Genomic DNA, 27,009 nt, shown 5'->3' on the forward strand with positions numbered 1-27,009 from the left:
AATCCTGTTTTGTGGAGTTTCAGTCAGCAGCCATCAGTCCTGCAGCAAACAGTGTCACTGCTGCAGTTACAGCAGATAGGAAGCTCATTCACTCACTGGGGGCAAGAGTCAGTTTAGCAGAAAAAAAAGAAATGAAATAAATGATTACGTAATCCATGAATCTATTTTTTGCCAGGTCATCTGAAACAATTCATTATATTATGAGGAAAGCACTGACAAAAATTATACAAATGTCAATAAATTCGTGTACTTGTGGTATTAAAAAGGCCGTCAAAAGGTTAATTTAATGCGGTGAACACTGCAGAAACCCTGGACTGAGACTTGGCTAATTCCCCAAGCTGGCTACTGTCTGAGATCAGCTTCTGTCTGGGCCACTATGACCAAAAATAGACTGTATCAAAGAATTTTACAACCAAATCTCTCAGTGTGACTATTGCTACAACCCATGTTCTATGTCCAGTGTCACGCCCTGTTGGACCTTATTAAATACACTTCATTTATTTACCATGCTGCAATAACTGTTTAAAGGTACACCATGTAAGATTTGTCCAGAATTATAGTTTAAAAAATTGTCAACAGAAATAACACTTGTAATGTTATGTCAAAGACATCTGTGTGTTGTGTTGCCATGTTATCTACTGAAGTTAGCATGCTTAAAAGTTACCACACAAGGCCCTGTCTTGTAATACAAAGTTGTTCCTCTAGAGGTGATAGTGAGTCACTGTAGCGTTCAGTCGCACTCATTCCAACATGAGAGGAAGAAGAAGTAGGGCTGCCCTGGGCCCCCAACGGGAGGTCAGCTTTGAAGCCAATGATAGGGCCGCTTCCACTGCAGGAACTTCGGGGTAATTTTATGGGGCCGTGACCATTGGCACGTCTCCATAGCAGGAACCATCCCTAAAGGACAATCTTTCCTACTACTCGTACTAACTCTGACGTCATTTGAAGTATGTAGTGTATTTCAACTGCGTAGTATGCGATTTAGAGTATGCGAGAAGTTCCCGGATGGTTTACTAGATTCGCCAGAAATGCAGAGTATGCATCCAGAGCTGACTACTCATACTCAAATTACCCAAGATGCAACTTCTGAAAAAAACAAAAAAATACAAACATCACAGATCACCACCTCGGTGGTTTCAAGTTAGCTACAGCGAGGGTATGTTCGCTTCCTGTTTTCAAAATAAAAGCACCAATTCTATCGTTATGGTTTTCTTAATAATAAAAGGTAACGGGTGTTTTATTTTGTGAAAATGACCGGAAGTGCGTTACTTGCTACGGCTAACTCCGATTTCGCAGGAACAAAACTTTAAGCAGGTGTTATTTGGACAAATTAGCGTCACATTGTGGATCTAAAGGGCTACTTTCTCGCCTAAAAAGGTTAGAAATGTCGATAAAGTGGTATATTTATAGAGTTAGAGCTAAAATGAAAATCAGCTTCAGCCTGCTGATTTCAGCTCGGGTAGTCACGAAATGCATTGTGGGTTATCGTGTAGTTTACTACAGTGTAAACGGTTTGCTTACTATCTGGTCGTTTAGTGTGTAGTGTGTAGTATAGAAGTATGTAGTATAGAAGTATGTAGTATATAGTATGCGGTTTCGAACACAGCCCCTGTCTCGGGGTATGTACTCTGTGCCCTGAAAAAATTCCTGGGTGGGGCTTGAGTTTGAATCGGTGCTGATTGGGTTTACTCAAAGCAGGATGTGATGTCAACAGAAAGCACCTAAATAAGCGATTACGCAACAATTGAAACTGTTGCAGAATGATTAGGTCACCTCCAGAGTCCAGTGGGTCCTATCAAGGTGATAGGAGACACAACGGCTGAGAGGACGAAGTGAGAGGACGTTGCTGTAAAGTTCCTGCCTAAATTTTAACTTCCTTAATGGAAACAGGACTTAAGTAATTACATCACGAGAAAATACTTTTTCCCGTCGACTTTGTGACATTGTGAGTCTGTAAATCAGTGGATACATTTTTGTTATATTAAGAATAATTTACTATCAGAATTTGATCCTCTCTGTCCGATCACATTTCGAAAGTCAGAAAGAAACGCACCATTAGATCGTTTCATACTCATTCAAGTTAGCAAGAGGGATAAACCTGAAAAACGTTTTTTGTCTTCATGTGCCACTGAGCAGCTTTTGTAGGAATGAACGGGGCCCTGTCCCTGACACTGTATTCAGGCTACCCCAGGCATGTCCAAACTATTCCATAAAGGTTCATGTGGCTGCAGGTTTTCATTTCAAACCAAGCAGGAGCACACCAGGCTTGACTCATTTAATCAACTGATCTCAGTCTTTGTACAGTTGATTGGTTGAATCATGTAATCTTGATTGGTTATAACAAAAACCTGCAGGTACGCAGAACTTTATGGGATAGTTTGTACATGCCTGGTCTACCCTGAGCAGCAATGGTTGAAATGAGCAAAGCTGATGGTGTTTGTAAGTTTTGTTGTCGGGCTGTTAATTTGTTACTTTTCCCAATATGTGGTCAGTTCATCCAAATAAACTGACCTCATATTGAGCATATCTGATGGACTATCTGTGGCAGCTCATTGTCTGTGTAGCATTTTGATATCTTGATGACACCATAGCACAGATTCACTTTAAACAGAAAGCTTTACACTCTTTTCAGTGAGAGATAATGCTATGAAAGTGGTGGGAGTGGTGGGTGTTGTTTCTCTCCTACAGGTGGCTAAATCTCACATAGTGCAGCTTAAGCATGATGACATTTCATTATTTTTAAAACATTTTTTTACAGTTATTATATTTCGCTGCATCATTTCTGACTTTTGTGAGGCTTAGCTGCACGTTTCAGTGCAGCCACTGCTCTGATATATAATCAATAGAATCATGTCTGAAAAGCAGCGAGACATCACTTCATTACCACAGCTCTTTTTAGAGACTCTGGCCCCACATGGGACAACATTGTGGTTCGTGTTGTGTTTGTTTCTTTTTTCATCTGGTGTTTCCTGTTGACCTAGATTGAGTTTTAACAAAGGCCCAATCAGGACAGCTGCAGGTTTTGAAATCCTGTTGGCTGTGCTTCTGTTTCTTGTGAGATTATTGTGACTATTAAGTTATTCTCATGGATGGTGAAAATCAAACAGAAGGTTTCAGACTGTGCTCTTCAATTTTGAGCTTGTCCTCTTTGAGGGATAGTGCACACTCATGAACTCATTACCATTCTCCTCCTGCAATTATGTGCTGAAAATATCCATATCTGGTACAGATGTTAGACCTACTAAGAAGACCTCCAATAATACCATGGTATCTTCCACATCTGCAATTGAGAGAAACAGTTTGGTTCGGTTAAAATGGTCTCATATGTTTCTTATTAATCAGAACCTTCTATGCTGCTGTGTATTTCAGGAGCGTAATGCAGAGAATGCCATCGAGGCTCTGAAGGAGTACGAGCCAGAGATGGGCAAGGTCTACCGACAGGACAAGAAGAGCGTCCAGAGAGTCAGAGCCAGAGACATCGTTCCTGGAGACATTGTGGAAGTGGCAGGTACGTAGAAAACTAACACGAGAAGAGGCACCATCATTCTCATTATACATGTAGTGAACATTACATCTCTGCTTAGTCTGAGTGAGCCTGAAACACTCTACAATGTGCATGTTTTTTCACCCTAAAATCCATTTTAAATGTTGGACGACTAGTTTCACCTTCAGAATTTGACCCATTTGGTGTGATAACATTTGGAAAGTCTAGAAGTCTAGAATGACATGGCTAAACCCTGAGCAGGAAAAGTCTATGGGCCCTGTGCCCAAAGAGCATGAGCAGTATGCATGAACGGAGCGTCCAATGCTGTATCCAGATAGTCTTGATACATTCATGCAAGCAAGGCTGAATTAGTAACCCCAGGGGACCCTGGACACTGAAGCTCATGTACCCCAAACAATTATTTTATTCCGATTGGATCACTCTGCTGTCGGGTGGAAACCTTGTTATTGAGTATTTAGTTTTGGACATACTAATGCAGATTTACAGCATTGACCATAATGACCAACTTCAGGAGAACGAGTCAAGCCAAGTCATATTTCCGTGGAGCCAAACAAATTATAAATATACTCCAATCATTGAGCACTTGCCTAGATTGCCCATATTGTAGATACGCATGCAAGCAAGCCAGCCTAAAAAAAACAGCAAAGAAGAATCTGTATACTATTTTTGTTTCCATGGCAGCTTCCTGTTATTTAGTTTACTGCAGTCAAATTGCCACGATCAAGATTACACTGCCCTACTGCCACCATAATTTTGTCGTTGATATGACAGCGTTTCTACAAAGCATCATTTTCCACATACACACAACAACTCTAAACCAGCATTTTCAAATTAACACACTAGGAGAAAAAGTCATTTTTTGTCTGGATGGAGAAATTTAGTCTCGCGTGGATATGGTCTTTCGCTTTCTACCATTTTGTGCTGAGCAGGTAGCTCGCAGTAGGTTTATAGTAGCTGTTGGTCTTAATAAAACCAAAACAACAATATAAAGAACTCAGTAGAATTGAGTGATAATGCGATCTGTAGCAATACAAAATATCTATCATTGCACATTTAATTTATTGTCTGTTACAATAGGTTCAGTAGATAACTTTTGCCCAATTCAGAGCCGAAAAAATCTCCTCAAAATCCAAGTGATTGTACTTGAATGCAATTATCAATAATGGCTGAGTCTACAGTACCGCCATGAGCATGGAATGACCTTTTGATTTAAACACTGTGCATTTCCACTTTAAACATGGCGGCTGTAATAACATCACGGCATCTTTGTTTAGTCATTCCTGGCAAACATCTTAATCTAAATGCCTGCCTCTCTCTGCCCTTTCCTTTATCGTCATGGTAACCTAGCCAGAGGCTCACAAGGCTTTCATGGAAAGTATTTGATTTGATTGTATCTCAAAGTCAGAATCTTGGAAGGCTTCGGAGTACAGATTCATGAAAGCTAAAACACACAGCAAGAATAGTGTGGTCTAAAGTATGTTTATACTTTGTATGATATGATTTCATCTTTTCAGGTGTTTTAGAGCGTTATGTGTGCACTTTGAGTTTGAGGTTGTATGACCACTGATTTGTCGCCACATTATAGAGAGGAGGGAATATCTAATCTGGTCGACAGCAGTGTTTTCCACATCTCTCAGTGCCTCTAAGCCTTATTCAAGGTCTTTCAAGGTCTGTTTGAGTACTGTTAGTTGTAGTAACAGCCTACACACACACACACACACACACAAAATCTTATCTTGACCCAGTAAGAAAACTGTTGAATCCTCCAGATACCTACTGCTATTTCAAGCTGCCCAGAGAGAGGAAACAGGGTTAGGAGTGTGTGTGTGTGTGTGTGTGTGTGTGTGTGTGTGTGTGTGTGTGTGTGTGTGTGTGTGTGTGTGTGTGTGTGTGTGTGTGTGTGTGTGTGTGTGTGTGTGTGTGTGTGTGTGTGTGTGTGTGTGTGTGTGTGTGTGTGTGTGTGTGTGTGTGTATTAGTGATCCAGTGCCCCTCTGTCTGTAGTAAAAGTATTTGTCTCCCAGAGCATGGGAACTCAGTGACACTTATCAGAGTTGGAACCACAGGACAGAGCTGGAGGCTGTTATTGTTATATTCTGTGTTTTTGACGTTTTTTGGACGAACATAACACAGTGAGCAATATGACTTTTTTTTTTTTTACTGCAGCCATCAATACATTTTTAGACAGGCTGCCAATAGCATCACGATAAAAAGGAGAAAAAACGTTAAATATATAACCTTTCTGTTACAGTAGCCCGTTTACAGACCTCTGAATTGCTGCCAATGTCTCTGATTTACTTTTTTTTAAAAAGACAACAAACAAGCTTCAACCTTATCTATGATTACTCTGACTGCAGTGTTCCAAAATGCTTCAACACATTAAATCTAATAGTTTGGTGTCTTGATTATCCACACAGCATGGCCCAATAGTTCACTCCAGTTTGGTTTGATGTATTTCGACAAAGTCAACAACAATCTAGTTTACTGACAGACCAGACACTGTAAAACACTATGGATGTACCGACGTCACCCATTGGTTTGCAGAACGCTGTTTTGAAGCCTTGAGTTTGACCGTCATCATCTTTGATTTTTGGAGCCAGAAGTGACCATATTTGGCCGAGAGGGTGGAGCCAATTCTAGTGCAAGCTGCTAGCTTTGTTAGCACTGTGCATTCACAGTCACTGATTAACTGTGATAAAGCTAGTGCTAATTTTACACTAGTGGAAAAAGTGTCTCAAAACCAGTAAAACTAAATCCAATACTTTCCGGAAAAACTGATCAGCCAACTCCTTAGAGGGTCTTTAACAGGGGCGATTGCTCTGAGACAACAAGGGAAGCCCACCTTCCCCTAAAATTTCATCAAATAAATTGTCACAACTGTCATATTAAATTCACATTAAAATCATAATTTACATCACATCAAATCTGCACTTGAATGCGTTCGATTTTACAATTATGTCATCCTGTACCCAGCTGTTTATTGCTGACGCTGTTATTTTCCGACGTGATTTCCCTATCACACACTGGCAGTCCGATCGCTGAACGGAAACTGAAAAATACTTTGTTTAGGCAACCAATACATTACAATTAACTTTTATGAACTGAAAACACATCAAAGTTGTTGCCGTGGTAGCAACTTGTCAATCACAAGGTAGCCACGCCCTAAAGCATCCTCTGCTTTATCATGTGTTTTGCTTTAAATGAAACCATAATGTACAGAATGAACATCCTGTTGTATTGAAGATGTGTTGAAACTAGCAACATAGACACAAAACTAGGAAAATTAGGAAAGTGTTTACTGAGGTAAAAAATGAAGTGAGAGGTAGGCTCATTTTCTTATAGACTTCTATACAATCTAAAGTCCTTTTGCAACTAGTGGAGTGGCTCTCTGCTGGCCATTAGAAATAATGCAGGTTTAAGGCACTTCTGCATCGGCTTCACTTTTCAGACCAGGAACTAAATGCTTGTGACTGACCAAGAGGGCACGCAAAAATGAAGATGCTTTTTTATTATTACATCAGAATGGTATTTCAAATTTTAAAAGTGACAGCCCCTAAATCACATATGTATGGCAGTGTGCTCGTAGTGGACCGGCCGGCTGAAAGACAGCCAAGCCTATCAGAGCTTTGCAGGTGGGATTAGGAGTAGGAAGGTTATCCTTCTGTGCCAGAGCAATAAAAAGACATGGACTATACAGCTGATATGTGAACTTACATATATGTTTGATTGATGTAAAAAAGAACTACAGTTTAGTACTAGTTTGGTTGTGTTGTTGTTGCTCTGAACATTAGCTCTGGTGAACATGAGCTCTATCCACAGATGAAGGCCATGAGTTGTGGTTGAAAATACTTATTTAGGATAGTTAGGATTATCAACCTAGTTAGGATTATCAAACAATTTATTTGACTACTTACTTGAATTAAAGTACAGCTGTCATGGTGTTGATCAGCGAAGGCATTGAAACTGTTGCAGTAAACGTCTTAAATAAATAATTTAACTCTCAGATTTTATAAAATAATTGGCTCCTAAATACCGTATTGGCCCAAATATAAGGGGACCCTGATTATAAGATGACCCACTCTTTTTTAACTGCTGTTTTTAGAGGAACACTTTTTGAATGCAACTTCTATCACAGTATAAGTTCCATACTCACACACTCTACTACCAGGCTCTTAGAAGCAGTCCAAAATGATTTTCTCTGGTGTTATCATTTATAAAACTGGCTGTTTGTCTTTTGGAGCTCCTTATCATGTGTGATAGTGATATTTGGCAGCTTGACATATTTTGTTTCTTCAGTAGAGACACCAGAAGACACTTTACACTCACCTTCAGAAACTCCTGCAGGTTAGACTGGACTAACCAAACACCACATAGCTGACTGACTCTAATACAGTCACTATAAACAGACAAACTACTGCTACTAATAGTAATTGTCTAGACCACAAATATAAGACGACCCCTCTTTTTATAGCTACATATTTCTAGAAAAAAAACTCTTATATTTGAATACAGTAAACTTTTCAATGGCATTAGTCTGTTAGTCAGTGATGTCGTTAAGTGGTTGACTTTGCAGCAGGAATATTGGCCGGCATTCAGCAAACATGTCATCCTTGATGTCAAGCCTGAGAGAATAACTAATGTCCCATCGCTTGAGCCACTCACTCAGCAGTGGAGTGGTGATCAGCTTGACTCTATGGTGGTGACATGTTTGCGTTACCACGGTAATGCAATATCCGTAGCAACTCTAACTTGAATGTTTTTAATTTGATTTATATACATAAAATTTGAGACATTAATTAGACCCAATTTTGTCGTTTTTTTGTCAGTGTCTTTAAATGAAATAGAAAAGGTATGAATATATTTACTCCAGTGAAATGGTTCCAACAATGTCAAGGTTTTTTTTTTCTAGTGCGTGAACAGACCAGTGTAATGATCCCAAACGGAAGAAACCAAAAGTCCATGCAGCCTCTCGATCCTCTGAACTGCTCTCTCTGACTTTCTCTGACTCACTCACATATAAACACTTGTAAACAGTTTATGAAGTGCTGTGCTTTTTCTAAAGGAAGAATGCTAACCTTTCACCTGTAGCAATCTGTCCTTATTTCCATAAAGAAGACATGTTTTATCCTGTAATAAACAGACTTCCTCTCTCTGGTCTCTTGTGAAACAGTTTGATAAAGACCTACGGTACTAATGTAAGTAAAGAGGTCACTCTGTTGTCTGCCAGGCAACTGCAGCATGTAGAGAGTAAAGACGACTTTGACAGGAGGTAGAGAAGTGGAGGTGGAGTGCTTTGCTTGTTTAAGCCAAAGTGTCTTTTGTGGCATCACTAGTGCATTTAACATGAAAAAAAGAGGTGAAGTTGAGCCAAGTCCAGAACATTATGTTGGCCGCATTGCCTGTTTTTTGTGTGTGGGAGTCCGTCTCCTTGTGTTTTTTACTCTCATAATAAACACAGAAACGTACGCTAGTAGAAACGTGCAAAATAACTCAAACATATAAAATGATGCAGTTCATATCACAAACGGAGTTCTAAAAGAGAATGTGGAGGATGCTGTATGTTTGTCCATGTCTGTGTTTTACAAATTGTCATCCTCACCGGGTCAATTTAAGAATGGTTGTGATTGTAAATGGAGTGTGAATGTTTGCCTATCACTCACGGAGAGTGGTTTCCAGTGGAGACAGATGTGTCTTATCATCATCTTCCACTTTATAACCTTGCTTGCTTTTTTAATGGCGTGGCAGTAATGTACCTGTTGTCACTTATTTTTAAGTGGGGATAAAATAAAAGCAAAGGTAATGTACAGAATTGAGTGCAGACACCATATTTGTGTTCATCTAAACTAAAATCAGTAATGAAGGGTGAAATAAATAATTGTTGTTTTTTCTCTCTTCCCAACCGACCCCCTCAGTTGGCGATAAGGTTCCAGCTGACATCAGACTGACTTCCATCTGTTCCACCACTCTGAGAGTTGACCAGTCCATTCTGACGGGGGAGTCCGTCTCTGTGCTCAAACACACGGACCCTGTACCAGATCCCCGAGCCGTCAACCAGGACAAGAAGAACATGCTCTTCTCTGTGAGTCTCCAAAACCAAACCTGATTGTGTTTCTATTAATTTTCCCTTTTTTGGTTGCTTTAATATATATATATATACATACATAGATACATACATAAATACATACATACATACATACATACACATATATATACTGTACACACACATATATATATATATTAGGAGTGTCACGATCTCGATTGTAAATCGAGTATCGATCGATATGACCTCACGATCTCGACCGGAGGAATTGAGGATGTAGCCACGCCCCCAAAGTCACGTCCTGTAGGCGAGTCAAGAGGGGGAAAAAACACACTCGCTGTTGAAATGCAGCGAGTCAACATTACCTCCTCTAACCTGAACCTGCAGCCGGTAAAAACACACCATGGCAACCGCTGATAGAGGACACACATCAACCAAACTCGAACTGGTTGTCGGTCCGGTGTGGGGGTGATTGGTCTAATAAGCAGCAACACAAAGCTATCAGGACGCTGCGCTCTCACACGCGCTGCACTGATAGTCACACAAACACACGCAGACACTCTCTAGCGCGCGCTCTTGATCGCTGCAGAGTCCGGGAGATTGCATATAATTTGCAGGCGTCAGGGAGCCGCTCTCAATATGCGGGACACTCCCGGAACGGGATGTCTGCACTAAAGCAATAACTAGCGCTATAGGAGTATACAGTATAGGAGTATTTGTAGCACCAGAAATGCTACTGTTAGGAGACAGTTAGGACAGTTAACACACTTAATTGTTCAGTGATGGTTATGGACATTAGGCTGTTATAATTTAGTTTTAGTTTTATTGTGAACTTGAATATCATCTAATATGAAGAGTGCACACTGCAGTTACTAAAGGGTCACTAAATGATTCTTTTCTTTACAGTAAGTTTCCAATTGACTGCTGAAACAAGTTATTGTTACATTATATTGCTAATAAATTATTTAATTTTGACAGTAAGGCCTTAGTGTGGTACATTACAAACAACTGATGGAGATTATATCACTCATGATTAATCTAAAAATGGCATGAGCATCTGTGCTAAAAGGAACCCAAAAAAAGGATTGAGAATCGAATCGAATCGTTTCCTTAAAATCGAATCGAGGATTATTTGACTCGATTTGATTCCTCATGCCTAAACCAAACAAATCTGAGCAACAGAGGCAACAAGTACTAGCCAGTCAGAGGCAGAGTAGGGCGGATCTTCTAGAATGTGGGTGGGAAAAAAATAAGGCGCTGAAAGCGCACCACCATTACTCATACCATTACTGCCAGCACTTCTGTGTTTATATGTAACATCATATGTGGAAGCAATCCAAACCGATGCATGCTGTTGTGCATTTTGATTCAGAGTTTAAGGGACACTCAAGCAGAAAAGCGTTGGAGAAAGTCAAGGGAACCCTGTCACCACTTGATCCAAAAAGATCTAGCAGGTTTTAGTGGATGGCCCGACGGTCAACTGCAAGTTCCTGAAGATATTCCAAATGGACAAGAGCCACGTGGACCTGAAACTGTGGTTGTGGAAGCTTTCAAAATGAAAGGAAGGAAACAGGTTGAATGGTGGGAGATATATTGAGAGCTCTTTGGCAGTTGTTCCATGACTCACCAGCAAGGTGAGATGACGACGAAAACCATAACATTTCCTCTGAAGTTCTTTGTTCGTCGATTGGTGAAAGACTAATGACTAATGGGTAACAGAAGTGTGGCCAGCAGTGCAGGAGTACATCAGCAGCCACAAGAAGCCTTTTTTGGAGACATTCCAGACGCATGCATCAGTGGTGCCTTTTTTAGCAAAGTAGCTCCAGCCCACCCTGAGAGGCTCGCTGTCACGCTTGATCAAAAGGCAACAACAAGGGAAGATTAAGACACCTGTCCAGCTGCTGATAATGGACCCACAAGACAAAGTAATCAAACAGCTGGACACGGGATCTACACCCAGATGGAGATCGTCTGAAAAGCTCCAGGAAAATCCAGGAATGTGTCTCCTTCCTTGCTGTGACCTCCAGGAAAATCATGGATAGAAGTCCTCTTAGGTACCCAGCAGTGCAGCACGCAAGTTCCTTTGACCCTGTGACCATGGTAACAGATGCTGAAAATGCAGTAGCAATATTTGAGAAACTCCCACAGGTTCTCCTCAGTGTGGGATGGTACACTGCATGTGACAAAGTTCTTGCTCAGTTTAAAGCTTTCTAAATACATGTCAGTGCAAACCAGAAAACAGAAGTCCAAGATTTCTTTTACAGCTGCAGATTTGATCAGTTTCTTGGAAATTTCTCGGTCAAACTGCAGTAGAAAGAAGCTACTGTGTAAACAAGGATATGCTCGTAGAAAAGCTGGACGAGAGGACGTCAGGATGCAATGATGCCCTGCCAAAAAAACTCATGCAACATTGCAAAGGACCAAGGATGAGGTATGTGCAGTACCTGGAGGATAAAAAGAAGAACAAAGATCAAACTGCTGATGAGAAGAACCATGAAATTGCAAATGTCAAAGCAAAAGCAGCAAGGTATAATGTAAAGCATTGAGGCAATGCAGAAAAAGAGGCAAAAGAAATGTCAGTCAAGGCAAGGAAAAAAACACGACTCACTCACATTACTGTCAAAATCAAATGTGACATTTGCTTTGTTTTATATTGACCACGTAACCGGTTGAATGTTTAGATGTTATTAAATTCTATTTAGGTCAATTTATGTTACACTGTGTCCTAAGCGTGCAAACATCTGACTATCACATTGCGTAACATCAGACTGAATCCATTAAATATGCTCTTCTGTTACGTCATGTAAACAAACCACGTACCTATCAGCCGTGTGATTACTTTGTACTTTTGTTTGTACTTTTGAAACAGAAAACACATGTTTTATATTGTTATATTTAGACGTTTCTTTACTGGAAATGACATTATAATATAACTCGTGGTGATCTCCCTCCAGCCAGCTGCCACCTTTATTTACGTTTTTGTAGCGAAATGAGGAGATAACTACTCATTTTAACCAGTGAACCAGCTGTTTGTTATTCGTGACGCACTAGTTTCACCACTTTATCCTGATAAGTGATCAAGTGGTGAAAGTATTAATAAGAGAGCGAGCAGAGGTGAGTAGAAACAGGGCGTCCGACAAAAGTTTAGCTCACGCCACATCTCACTGCACAGCCCTGCGTCACTCGTGGACAGTCGGGACTCTCTAGGATTAGGAGTTAGGCTGATGCACTGATCTTCCTGCTTTTTTTGTTGTTGTTTTTTAAGGCAGGTGTCAAATTCTTTTGCCGGCTCTATATTTTCATTTCTTAGCTTAGATTTTATATTTTAGAGAAAGAGTTGGGAGAGAAAGTAAAGGAGAAAAGAGAAAGCTGAGGTGAGAGTTGCCATAAATCATAACTGTAACTTGGTTATACTAATAAAGTGAAGTGTCGTACATCTGCTGTGTGTTTGCATTATTGTATCATCAATTTGTCATAATTTCTGGTTATGTAAGAGATAATTTCATACATAGTTGTATCCATAGACTGCCACAGTCTTTTTTAAATCACAATTTCCACAGAGAGGAAAATATTTGTGTATGTCGTGATCCCTGTCTGTCTTACCCACCTACATGATCATTGAAAATGTGATGGAGTGGGAATGCTGCCAGAGCTCCTCTAAAAATGCAGGACATGCCAAGTGAATAGAATAGAAAAGAACAGAATAGTCTTTATTGTCATTGTACATGTACAACGAAATTTAAAGCAATCCTTATCGGTGCCATAAGTTAGCGTTAAAAAAGTACTTATAAAAGATATTATAACTATATAAATAAATAAATACTGATTAATTAGTAGTCCAGTAAAGTCACTGCTCTGGACAGTATGATAAAGTACTAAACATAAAAGAAATAGTAACAGGGAAAATATGTGTGTGTGTGTGTGTGTGTGTGTGTGTGTGTGTGTGTGTGTGTGTGTGTGTGTGTGTGTGTGTGTGTGTGTGTGTGTGTGTGTGTGTGTGTGTGTGTGTGTGTGTGTGTGTGTGTGTGTGTGTGTGTGTGTGTGTGTGTGTGTGTGTGTGTGTGGTATTATCTCTATCGGTCCTCAAAGGCTGCTGAGTCACCAGGTGGTCTGTGGACAAAGAACGACAGCCACTGATGTTTTATTTAGCACCGTCCCTCTGACAGGCTGCAGACCTGCACAGGTTGTCTTTGATGGCGTGACTTCACACACACACACTTGTTGGATACACATCAGAAACACGATAGTAAAGGAGATGTATGTGGGTGCGTACACAAATACAAACATATAGATGCCATGTTACTATAGCAACTGATGATTCTCTCATGACAAAGATGAGTATGACAGTTTAACAATAAAGTTGTGCCTATCATGTCGGTTGTCCAGGGTACCAACATTGCTGCGGGGAGAGCCATCGGGGTCGTCGTGGCGACAGGGGTGCAGACGGAGATTGGAAAGATCCGAGATGAGATGGCCTCTACTGACCCTGAACGGACCCCTCTACAACAGAAACTAGACCAGTTTGGAGAGCAGCTGTCTAAGGCAAGGACCTGTGTGTGTGTGTGTGTGTGTGTGTGTGTGTGTGTATTGGAGAGCTGAAATGTATTTGGGGGTGACTTTGGATAACTTTTGTTATTGTTTTTGACATTTTTTTTGGACATTCTGTTGTTCCCTTGCAGGTGATCAGTGTGATCTGCGTGGCGGTGTGGGCTATCAATGTGGGCCATTTTAATGACCCTGTGCATGGAGGCAGCTGGCTGAGAGGAGCTGTTTACTATTTCAAGATCGCCGTGGCACTGGCTGTAGCTGCCATACCAGAAGGTCAAACATCTGTGCAGATATGCCATTACTTTTTCTTTTTTTCACACATCTGGATCTCATGTTTCTCCAATTAAAGGACATTTTTTAAATTTGTTCAACATAGGCTCTAGTTGATAATATGGTTGACAGTGTGAATATGTGTAAATGTGTGATTAAGACTACAAATGCAAACCTAACATGCTTTGTCTGTTAATATTTCTCTCCAGGCCTCCCAGCAGTCATCACTACCTGCCTGGCACTTGGTACCAGGAGGATGGCCAGGAAGAACGCCATCGTCCGCAGCCTGCCGTCAGTGGAGACGCTTGGCTGCACCTCTGTCATCTGCTCAGACAAGACGGGGACACTGACCACCAACCAGATGTCAGTTTGCAGGGTAAGATCTGAGAGGAGCATGACATCACACTCGTAGATACAGGCTCACATCCACCTTCTATGAACACTGGTGTGTGGGCCTGTCAGCTTATTTATTACAGTAATATGTGATACAAATACACTCACAGTCATTAAAATGGTACTGCTCCATATAAATCACTAATGGCAAGTAAATGTACAAGTAATGTGAATACCGTAAATTCTGGCTGAGCCTCTATTTGCCTCAACAATGGAGGCTTTTATTTTGAAACAGACTTATATTAGAGACAGGCAAGGCATCTTTATTTATATAGCGCTTTTCATACACAGGGGCAACTCAGTATGCTTTACATAAAAACAAAATATCAGAGGATGATTAAACAGTAAAAATTGGAAACATTAAAACATACAATTCAACAAAAAAAGAAAAAACCCAATTGTAATAAAAAGAAAAAAAAGTAGAGAAAAAAAGAGAAAGAAAACAAAAAGCTAGACTTCAATAGAGCATAAAATATGAGAGTGCAGCAGAAAATAATGATTTTCTTTAAAAACTTTCAGCAGCTTAAAGGGAATTATACCCCGCTGTTCCTTGAAGGCTTTTAATGTGACAGCCAATAAAAATGGCAGTGGATTTAATTAGAATGAGTTAGTTAATTGAAAAAAGGAAGTGACACTTCTGTTGTTGCAGTGTACTTTATACTGACATTACCATCTTAATCATTATACTACATGTATAGATTTTCTCAGTGTTTTTATCCAGCTTGAATACTGGCTTTTATTTGAGCAGTGAATGAAGCATCAGTACCTCACAGCAGGTTCTAATTCAACCACTGGCCATTCAAGATGCTCTCAAAAGCCAACAGCTGATGAGGAGGAGCAGCATGTAGAAAATGTGGAACTAACCTCAAATGTGATCCTCTAACGTAACTGAACTAATCAACTACTGCAATGTCTGTCTACGTGTGTGTGTGTGTGTGTGCGCACATGTGTTTTTAGCTGTTTGTTGTAGACAGTGTGTCAGGGGAGCGTTGCAACCTGAGCGAGTTCACAGTGACTGGATCTACTTACGCCCCTGAAGGGGAAGTGTGAGTGTCTTTAACATTCAACTCTTAACTCCTAACCTTCTGACAGCTAATAGATTATGCATGGAAATTAATTATTACACATATAACCTTCCAATTCATCTGTCTTCCCTTTTTGCGTTCCCTCCACCGTCTTGATTTGTCCTCCATGTCTCTGTCTCCAGCTACAAGGACGGCTCAGTGGTGCAGAGCAGTCAGTATGAAGGCTTGGTGGAGATGGCCTCCATCTGTGCACTGTGCAATGACTCATCACTGGACTTCAACGAGGTATGAAATGCAAACACAGCGGCAGCAGTGACTCAGTCCACAGGAGATGACCGTATATGGATTTGGAACTATTTACAACTGGAATCTGATTCTGCATATTTTAACGTCTGTTCCTTGTGTGTGTGTGTGTGTGTTCCAGGCAAAGGGTGTATTTGAGAAGGTCGGGGAAGCAACAGAGACTGCCCTCTGCTGTCTGGTGGAGAAAATGAACGTATTTGATACTGACCTGAGAGGACTCTGCCCATCTGAGAGAGCTACAGCATGCTGCTCTGTAAGTGTGTGTGTGTGTGTGTATATATATGATGGAGAGGCTTCTGTAAAGTTTAAGAAAGTGCTGATGTGGGTGATTAAGTTACCCTCTGTCCTCTGTATTCAATTATGCAGAACTTTGCTGAATCATTTCCATACTTTTTCTGTTGAGTGTTGATCCATGAAGACTTTTTTACAAAGTGATTACATCAAACATTGGTCTTTTCTGTGTTCTTTCTGTGCATATATGTCTGTCCTGCCATTAAAGCTAACAGATATATGGGGACACATACGGTTTGGCAAGATGAGGAATTTAAAAATATGTTAAAACTAGTTTTAAAAGCAGTATCAAGTTTGTTAAAATGTACATTTAGTATATTTGTTGGTTTTATATCATTTGAAATGACATTTGCACCATTTTTTACTAAAAGTAAGACTGAATGCTCCTGAAAATGTCAAATGGTGTAACCACAAAAGAATGATACATATTACATATTTTATCCACCTACAGTGTATTTAAGTGGACTTATACTAATAATTACTTCATTTAAAAATGTAAATGTTTCCTGATCTCCATGGTAACCCAGAGTAAATGTAATATTTAGAACAATTGTATTCCATTACCTTTATTTAATATAAAAGTTATAATGTAAGATCATGCCAAACTAGTTGATATGGTGTTTTATTGAGAATTTACTGTTTTTAAGCAAGTTGAATTATTTGGTACAAAGTTTTTATGGTTACACCACTTAGACATTTTTGCCATAATCCTCTAATATATTCTCTCTAAATGGATTAAAAGCAGAAATGTTATGCTGGGTCCACAAAAAAAGAATGTGTGCAAATTATTCATACGTTTATTTTCACATTTTAACCCCTTTATATTTGACTAAACCACATGGACACAAAAACACAGCTGACCCATATACGTAGATTAACTGTATACTATATTTGTCTTTTTATTGGTTGTTTTCAGGTCATTAAGCAGTTGATGAGGAAGGAGCTGACGCTGGAGTTCTCCAGAGACAGGAAGTCCATGTCTGTCTTCTGTTCATCCAATAAACTCACCAGATCTACATCTGGAGCCAAGATGTTTGTCAAGGTCAGTTACAGGCCACTTGTTTTGATGCACTTGTTTATCCCGAGGCTGTGACAAAGGGTGATGACTTCTTCCTCCCTCTAATGTCTATTATCTGTACCCCGTCTCTCCTCAGGGAGCTCCAGAGAGCGTGCTGGAGCGCTGTAATTACATCCGGGTCAGCGGTTCTGCCCGTGTGCCTTTGAGCTCGGCGGCTAGAGAGCAGCTCCTGTCCACGGTGCGGGAGTGGGGCTCGGGCCGAGACACGCTGCGGTGCCTCGCCATGGCGACCAGGGACACACCACCTGACATCCACTCTCTCAACCTGGAGAACTCAGCTGGGTTCGCTGATTATGAGGTGATGATAACATTGATGGAATGTTTTTTCCAGTATTATTAAAAACAGCAGGCAGTGTCAGTGACAGTACAGCTCATATAACAATGGATCAGTGTTTAAAACCTGCTTAAGATAATCAGGCTGCTTGTGGTGCAACATTTTGAAAACATCAGTCTCTCTCCTGCCTCTCCACAGTCCGATCTGACCTTTGTGGGCTGTGTGGGCATGTTGGACCCCCCCAGGAAAGAGGTGCTCAGTGCGGTCCGAATGTGTCGGCAGGCTGGAATACGAGTCATCATGATCACAGGTAAGCTAGCACACACACACACACACACACAGACAGACACACACACACACACACACACACACACACACACACACACACACACACACACACACACACATAAAAATGCCCATGTGTGCATAAACACATTTTCCTGTAATACCTATGTAGAATAGAAAGCTTTATTATCATTATATTAAACGTATAATGAGATTACATGTGCCACTCCATTTGTACTTTTAAGACAGGTGAAGTTTACAACCCAATGTTTACCAACTAATGATAACACAACAACAAGAGAGGCTTGTATATGATTTACACAGGCGGGGAGTTCTGGTCCTCTGAAATGATGCTAACGCGGAAGTAACTTAAAACTGCATTCTATCAAAAGGCCACCAGGGGGCGACCGTTTTGGTGTCAAAAGGACTTCCGTCTCTATACAAGTCAATGGAGAATTCACCAACTTCTCACTTGATTTCTAACCTCAGTAAACGTTTTCAAAATGTGTTTATGGTCTCAATCGCTAGTTTAAAGCCTTCTTCAATGCAGTATGATGTTCATTTGTGAAATTTTGTCCTCCCTGATTTTATATTTGACGATAAAGCAGGGTATGCATTAGGGCGTGGCTACGTCGTGATTGACAGGTTGATTGGTTCACAGCTTCAGGAGGGCGCCTCTTGCTCCTCCTGATGCCCATATAAGTAGAATCCGTGTTTTTTTTTTACCCGGCATGCACCGGAAATGTTCAATATGGCGCTGCTCAGATCAGATACTATTCGCTTCCAAGCAGCAGTCTACAAACCAATGGGTGACGTCACGGATGTTACGTCCATTTTATATACAGTCTATGGATTTACATCCTGTGAAATGATGTAACATCAGTATCCAGCTCAGCTCCTCCTCCTGCATCTGTCACTCAGTCATGTTGCTTCTCACTATATACCATCAGAAAGATCAAGTTTTATTTGATTGAGTATGCTACCGGCAGTGGTCATCTCTCAGTTTAAACTCTGTAACGCCCAATCTGGCAGCGCTGCCAGCATGCACTCTGCTAATGGTCCAAAATGCAGCAGCACATCTGGTCTACAACCAGACACTGAGGAAAAAAGTTACTCCCTCATTTAGGTTTATGCAGGTTTCTGTTCTTTCCTTATGCTCTTCCTCTATCACTAGATCCTCCTCAGACTATATAGTTTCAGTCACTGTTATTTCATCCAAACACTGACACATCAACTCATCACTCTTCATCCATCTCTCCAGGTGATAACAAGGGTACAGCTCTGTCCATCTGCCGGCGAGTGGGTATCATCACAGAGCAGGAAGAGGAGCAGGAGGGTTCAGGGGTAAACGGGGGCCTGACGGGGCGGGAGTTTGACGAGTTGCCCCCTCACCTGCAACGCCAGGCCTGCCGGACGGTGCGCTGCTTCGCCCGAGTAGAACCGGCACATAAGAGCCGCATAGTGGAGTACCTGCAGAGCCTGAGTGACATCACAGCCATGGTGGGTGTGCCGCCTCACACACATCCTGGTATACAATATCACAGCACTCTCTCCTGTGATATCACTTTATTTTTATGCATTTTTATGTCTTTAATCATATTTACATCCTCACTCATGGCTGCAGACAGGTGACGGGGTGAATGACGCTCCGGCATTGAAAAAAGCAGAGATCGGTATCGCTATGGGCAGCGGCACGGCGGTCGCCAAGTCAGCCTCTGAGATGATCCTCGCTGATGACAACTTCTCCACCATTGTGGCCGCTGTGGAGGAGGGCAGAGCCATTTACAACAACATGAAACAGTTCATCAGATACCTGATATCATCCAACATAGGAGAGGTGGTCTGGTGAGTAAAAAAAAAGAGGGAGGATGCAGAAAATTGAGCCAAAATGTTGGAGAAATTTCATAGAACAATCAATTCTAAGATAATATCTAATTAAGGCCTCTCACTGTTTCCTCTCCTTCTCTGTGTCCATATTTCCTCCGCAGTATTTTTATGACAGCTGCACTGGGAATGCCAGAAGCGCTGATCCCAGTTCAGCTGCTTTGGGTCAACCTGGTCACTGATGGTTTCCCAGCAACTGCTCTGGGCTTCAACCCTCCTGACCTGGACATCATGTCCCGCCCTCCCCGCTCCGCAAAAGAGCCTCTGATCTCCAGCTGGTTGTTCTGTCGCTACCTCATCGTCGGATGTAAGTACACATAAAGCTCCACTTTATTACTCACCATCAAAGCTCCTGCACAGACAGTGAATTGTAAGTGAACCTGTATTCTGCAGGTTATGTGGGAGCAGCCACTGTTGGAGCGGCTGCCTGGTGGTTCATGGCAGCTCACGACGGACCAAAACTCTCCTTCTATCAACTGGTAAGCACACATCTCCCCATCACTACACCTCCGATTATAAATGCTTATTTAGAGTAGGTTAATGCATTAAAAACTGTATTATAGGTCAGGCCTACTGAAGCAATCCTTTAGTTTTGAGGGAATTGTGAAGGTGAAGAATAGTTTTAGAATAGAATCAAATGGAATTCATTCAAATAAAAAGATAACAGTGTTAGAATGGACCAAGGGCTGCTAAAATATATATGTAATGTGAAATTATCACTGACGGTTTTAGTGTCTTTCAGCTCATTGTTTTGGTTTTACCTAACAGTTTTGGTTCCGTTCCATCGCTCTCAGGCAGCTGTTTTCAGAGATCAAATGTTTGTATACTGTACACTATCTGCTCAACACCAAACAGCAGAGCAGACAAAGTTAACAACCAGCTGTTGAACATAGTGAAACATTTAGCAGCTAAAGAGGAAGATATTTTTCTCAGTGAGTTGAGTGAACATTGGACTCACATCCACCAGGAGGCCAGAAACAAAGACTCCAAATAAATGCTCCATGTCTGTTGGATGTGTAATTAAATCACTGTTTGTTAGCACGTTCACTATAACAACTTTATAAAGTGATGATACGGCAGTGTTGTAATAGTTACACTGCCCCCAAGAGGCCAAGAAAAAAAAACCTCTGGTAAGGGGATTTGCACCTGTAGGATAGTAACTCAACATTAAGATCAGTGTTACAATTCTTTGTATTGGTTGGTAAGTGAGACAGGTAAGTATCAAGGTGGCAGGAATGTAACATATGCCTTTGTTTCCTCCACAGTCCCACTACCTGCAGTGCAGTGAAGGCCACGTGGAGTTTGCTGGTGTGCAGTGTTCAGTCTTTGAGTCTCCTTATCCCATGACCATGGCCCTGTCTGTCCTGGTTACCATAGAGATGTGCAACGCCTTGAACAGGTACAAAAACAAACTCACCCACATATTAAACTACTGACATAACAAGACAGTATTAAATGTATAAATATTTTTTCCTGTGCTGTCCAGTCTGTCAGAGAACCAGTCCCTGGCAAAGATGCCTCCCTGGTCCAACCCCTGGCTGGTGGGAGCCATCTGTCTGTCCATGGCTCTACACTTCCTCATTCTATATGTAGACCCTCTGCCAGTAAGGATGCGTGCATGTTCTGAATGTATCTGATGACCAGTTCTGATTTATCATTTTCAAGCCAGAAAATTCCAATCATTCTCCATTTAGACCCTTTTTTGCTCAGGGTAGAAATACTGGACACTCCATGTATCCAAGGGTTAATACCAATCATTCCTCTGCTTCTTTCTTCAGATGATATTCCAGATACGCCCTCTGTCGTGGCCTCAGTGGGTGGTGGTGTTAAAGATGTCACTTCCTGTCATACTGATGGACGAGGCCCTCAAGTTCCTGGCACGAAACTACATTGAGCCAGGAAGCCAAATGCAGGTCAGAACACTTGATCTCGATGCGTCCACTCAGCGCCTCTGTTCATATACATCAGGGTTATTTGTATGTCATGGCGGTCTAACCATTTAATGTTTAATGTCTAACCATCCTTTATTCAAATCCATTTCTTTAAAAAGACATTGGAAGAGGAAGAGGAGCTGCAGAGGACGAACGGCGCCATGACGACAAGGCTCCGTCAGTCAATGAGGGGCGTGTCCTGGTCGTTTGTTCTGATCTCTACACCGCTAGTGATCTGGATCTTCAGCCTGGACTCTGACATCACCAACATCTTCTGGTAGTGACGGGAGGAAGAGAGGACGGGTGGACTGTGGGGGAGACAGCGAAAGACGGGAGACTGAAAGAAGGAAGTCGGAGAGAAAGGATGAGTAGTGGGAAGAAAAATACAAAGGAGCAGGGGATGGAATGTGTTAGGGTGAGCGGAGGTAGAGAAACAAAAGCAAAGTGAGGAAAGCAAAACTTTGCTGAGATATGAAAATGTAAAAGATAAAAAGAGGAAAATATTTAGCCTATAGACAATCAGAGAAATAAGAAACAAAGTGAAAAGCAGTTTAAGACCATCGCTTCCTCAATACTAAAAGGTGCTCTGTGTAGCTGATTGTCTCTTTACATTTAACATTAATATACTTAAACTGTACTTGTACCTGTTTCTAGAGCTGCTGTTCTGTTTGTCAGTCCAGCACTTTGACCAGAGTAAATTATGTATATTACTGACAAAATACTAAAAAAAATGAATGACCATAGCATGCTAACCTGCTAAATTTTGCATTCTAAAATACTAAAGGCTAGCTGATCAACATTAGCAGGTGAGCATGCTAATATTAACACGTGTATGCTTTTTGAACACGATAAGCAGAATAAAAGCCAGTTAAAGTTCGTATTGTTACTGAAATAAAATGAAATGAAGTTCAACAATTAGTCTTCTCTCCAAATGTGACCCAGTGACACACGATGTAAAGTACAGTGTAGATACGGTAAGGAGATTTATGGTTTATCACAGGTTGCATTTATGTTAGACTATCTTTTTAGTGACCAGGAGTGTGTTGCATCAGCTGTTCATAAATCCTTCACCAAGTTTGTATCTACAGTCCTTCCTAAGTACTTAAGTAACTACTAAAACCAGTTGCTTACTATCTAAGTCTAAGTAACTACTAAATCCAGTTGCACTATTAAAAGCTAAGAAATATCTGGTCAAGACTCTCAGATAAAATGCTATCAACAAAAAGTAATAGTCACGAGTTTTTTTAAATGTGTTTTGCAAAATTGAATCTAGTCATAATTGCATTTTTTGTTAGCTGTGTTCCATATTACCTCCTTTACCCTTCACTCTAAACTTGTAATGTATTAGCAAGCTACGTTAGCTTGGTCAGATAGCTACTTTGTTTATCTAAGCAACAGTTGCACCTGTGAGTTAGTGGATGTATTTATTGAGTAAGAACTCATCTCTACATAAGATGGTGCAATCTGTTTTAACGTAGTTGTGTTTAAATCTCTTTGCGAGAACTTGCGTTATAACGTGGCTAAGTTTCAACGTACGAAGAGCTGGTGCAACTGATTCCTGACAAGGCAAAACGTAACCAGTACTTCAAAGTGAGGGCAAAAGTAATCCCCAAGTTAGGAATCATTGGTGTAGATGTTTGGTGTTGCATGGTGATGATTTATTGATGGTGAAAATGCTACACATAGCACCTTTTTGATGAGAATTTCTGGTTGTGGTGAATTAGTCGATTAAATAGAAGAAAGAGAAACATTCCGAGTGGCCCGGAAACACACACACGCATACACACACCAGCTTTACATCCACACTGTAACTTACCAGTAATAATATGTGGTCAGAAATAGTTGAGGAGGCCAGACAACTAGATGTACTATAAAATCCTCCAACTGGCCGTTCTGACAGTCTTTATGCTGCAATGCAAAAACATACAGTCATATAATGTTAGAACTTCTTTGTAGATACTGTACATGAGACAAAAACAAGCAACCTGTGAAGGAAGACTGTTAGCAGAGTATTACAGAACGCATGTCAATACACCTCACGCATTTCTAACAAGGGCCAGAGTGGAAGTCCAGGTCCAGGTCTTTACTGACAATATTTCATTCTACTGAGACTCCCAACATTTCCTGCAGAGTTAGATGAAGTTGGTTCTGTGTACAGCTGGGTCTCTACAGGCTCACTTCCAACACTGTAAAGCTCATGAGTACAGTTCAACATAGCATTTCTAATCTTAAAGGCCATTCACTTCAACCTTTGTTCTGATAGATCTACAGTTCAGTATATTTCATTTTCTTTTCTGTTGATTGTTACTGACACATGAAAAGGTCTTAAAAGTGACTTGACCAGACTTCAGCTGGTTCTTTAGACATCCCGAAACTTCGTAGAATGACTGAAGCTGGATTTAAGCCTTCACACCGGGATGAATGAGTCAAGTGTGTTTCATTAGTTAAGAAATGTAATTTATATTAACGATAGAGATGTTATTGCATCTAAACGATGTGGTTGACTGCGACATGTATGTAAGCTAAATGGGTTAATATGTTTTATTTCTTTCATGTTAAGGCTTTAAATATATAAGAGATGTTATTATTTCTCTCATTCCCCAAGTTCTGCTCAGTACAATGCAACACTGCTTTTAGTTGTTCTTTTGTTACTTTTGTTCTGTCTTTCTTTTTTTAAAAACGTTTTTTCTCCCATGCCTGTTTACCACAGAAACTGCCTCTGTGTTACTTTACTGAAAGTTAATTCAGATGCAGGATTTCAATTTGAACACTAATGCTTTTAGCAGGAGTTGTAATCCCTACTACTATCTTACCACAAGTCATACAGTAGGCCTGACAGAAAGCAGTGGTTCATTTAAATGTTTTTGTAATGATTTTGTTTGTGAATATCAGTGACCTGTCTGCCATTTTCTTCAGTGATGTCCCACTATTTGCCATTGGGATTGTTTATATGTGAAAAAAAGCATTAGTCGTTTTTTGTAGTATGTCATACGTGGTCCTGTTCATGGAGTATTACAACCACTGTTAAGGAAAAAACATCATTTTGAGAATAAAGTCGAAAAAGTCATAATATTACAATATAAAGTTGTGATTTTATATTGATAACGTTATTGATAAAGTTCTATGATAATATGGTTTTTGGTGAAATCTGTTGCAGGTCATTGTTTATTATGTAACAGTGAATGAAAGGTTTGGCTAATATTATGACTTTTATTCTTTCTCAAAATGACACAAAACAACTTTCTTGTAAAATTGTGACTTTATTCTTCATATATTACACCTTTTTTCAAAATAACAATTTTACTCATAATATTAGGACCTTTTACTTTTTGCAAAATTGTGACTTTTTCTTCCAATGTAGAGTTCATTGTCACGACAGTACAACTTTTTCTCCAAATATTTCAACTTTATTCTCACATTTCTTTCTCGAACAGTCTGTCCCAGGCCTTTTATGATGCGGTTCTATTAAAAAAAAAAGGTAAAGCTGTTGCATTAGAAAAGAAAAGCATTACATTTTCTGATGTCAAAATTTCTCATGGAGGTGCCCGACCAACTCACCTCTTGAAAAGTCAAGACTTTTTTTGTGTGGAAACAAGTTAGAGCTTTACGTTTTGTTTGTTTGTTTTTTAATTTGAAGCTTTGTTTTAGTCATTATTTTTCTTATTGTTATTTATCCCAAACCGTAAAGAATCCTCTGCTTCTGTGCTGCCCACAGATCTGCCTAATTTTTCAGTTATGTTGCAATAAGATATTTTCTTTTTGATACCACTAAGGCAGGAAAAACACATGTAGATGCACTTATGAGTGAGATACTATTTATTTTTCATTTTTATTATTAATATATTTTTTGTTGGCCCTGCTCCAACAAATCCCCAGTGTAGCTTTGTTTACGCAGTTGTTTTCTTGATCATTGTTACATTCTTCTTGTTATTAGCTCACACCCACACACTACTTTAGGAGTAGAATGATTGGAAGGAGGGTTTCTACAGAGCAGCATGTGGTTCCTAAACAACTTGATAACTAAGGAGAATCTTGTCAAATATGTATCTCTTTATGTTTCCCTCTCTTCCTCTCTGTTCGCTCATCAACAGCTACGCAACATCTCCATTAGAGCCAAACAAGGGAACACTGTTTTTGTAGTTTTCATTTCTAACTTTTTTTTCTTGTTCATTCTACTCTTGGAGAGTTTGTTGTCATGGGAAATGATGTTACAGGATGAAAACAATAACAATAAATTACAAAATGGTTCAGAATTGGAGTGTGTCGTGATTGTTTGATGCATTATGAAAGTTCCACATCACAGAAAACAATGTCTGTAGTTGCTAAAGACTGTATATATTAATGTTGTTAGATTCCTGTGCTCCCTTTTAGAACGCCTGCAGCACTGGGTGGGCATTTCAGACACTGCTCTTGCCCTTTTCAGTTTCTTTTAGGGGATCGGTCCTTAGTTGCATTCAGTTTCTCCGTACATGTTACCCCTTAGCCACATTTTGAAAAGCTTGGAGTATCGTGACGTATGCAGACGACACACAGTTGTACCTCCCTTTGAGACCTTGTGACCATGATGTGTTAAATCGCCTGTTTAACTGCCTTAAATGAAAACAAACATCTGCTGGCTAGCAATTTCTTAAAACTTGATGAAAGTAAAGCGGAAATTTTCATCTTAAAATCTCCAGATGTTGCGAAAAATGTAGCTTGCGATCTAGGACTGCTCTCCAGATGTGTGAACCCTCATGAATCTTGGCATTTTATTTGACCCCGATTTTATACTTGAGAAACAAATAAATGCTGTCGTTAAGTCGTCCTTTTACCATCTTAGGCTTTTAAGCAAGGTCAAGCACATGTTTAATTCATTATTTTGAGACAATCTATATTTCATTTCTTTTCACCTAGATTATTGGAACGCACTATATTTGGAAGTCAGACTACGTTTTCATGTCTTCAGCTGGTAAGAAATGCAGTCGCACGTTTGCTAACTAAATCCAAAAACTGATGCCGCATTACTCCAATTATAGCATCATTACACTGGTTACCAGTACATTTTAGAATTGACTACAAGATTCTACTTTTCGTCTTTAAAGCTTTGAATGGGCAAGCTCCAGCATATTTTAGTGACCCTGTACGTCCCCACTGTCTTCGTAGAACACTTTAAATGCTTCTTTTCTCTGGCTTTCAATGGGTCTT

General features: G+C 40.3%; 1 protein-coding gene across 1 annotated transcript in view; it reads left to right on the top strand.

The window, feature by feature from the left end:
* Positions 1-26,072, top strand: part of si:dkey-28b4.8 (sarcoplasmic/endoplasmic reticulum calcium ATPase 2) — a 30,872-nt gene extending 4,800 nt beyond the window's left edge. Inside the window, exons 6-24 of the mRNA XM_062440991.1 lie at positions 3,370-3,508; positions 9,416-9,582; positions 13,930-14,085; positions 14,223-14,364; positions 14,571-14,737; positions 15,712-15,800; positions 15,962-16,064; positions 16,204-16,335; positions 17,290-17,415; positions 17,528-17,749; positions 17,924-18,035; positions 19,272-19,510; positions 19,635-19,855; positions 19,999-20,201; positions 20,288-20,373; positions 21,160-21,293; positions 21,381-21,498; positions 21,673-21,807; positions 21,945-26,072. Of these exons, the coding sequence (XP_062296975.1) occupies positions 3,370-3,508; positions 9,416-9,582; positions 13,930-14,085; positions 14,223-14,364; positions 14,571-14,737; positions 15,712-15,800; positions 15,962-16,064; positions 16,204-16,335; positions 17,290-17,415; positions 17,528-17,749; positions 17,924-18,035; positions 19,272-19,510; positions 19,635-19,855; positions 19,999-20,201; positions 20,288-20,373; positions 21,160-21,293; positions 21,381-21,498; positions 21,673-21,807; positions 21,945-22,106 (2,853 nt within the window). The 3' untranslated portion in view covers positions 22,107-26,072. The remainder of the gene's footprint in view (positions 1-3,369; positions 3,509-9,415; positions 9,583-13,929; positions 14,086-14,222; positions 14,365-14,570; positions 14,738-15,711; positions 15,801-15,961; positions 16,065-16,203; positions 16,336-17,289; positions 17,416-17,527; positions 17,750-17,923; positions 18,036-19,271; positions 19,511-19,634; positions 19,856-19,998; positions 20,202-20,287; positions 20,374-21,159; positions 21,294-21,380; positions 21,499-21,672; positions 21,808-21,944) is intronic.
* Positions 26,073-27,009: the final 937 nt, after the last annotated feature.

This window comes from Scomber scombrus, chromosome 2 (assembly GCF_963691925.1).
Source record: "Scomber scombrus chromosome 2, fScoSco1.1, whole genome shotgun sequence".
NCBI classification, from domain to species: Eukaryota; Metazoa; Chordata; class Actinopteri; order Scombriformes; family Scombridae; genus Scomber; species Scomber scombrus.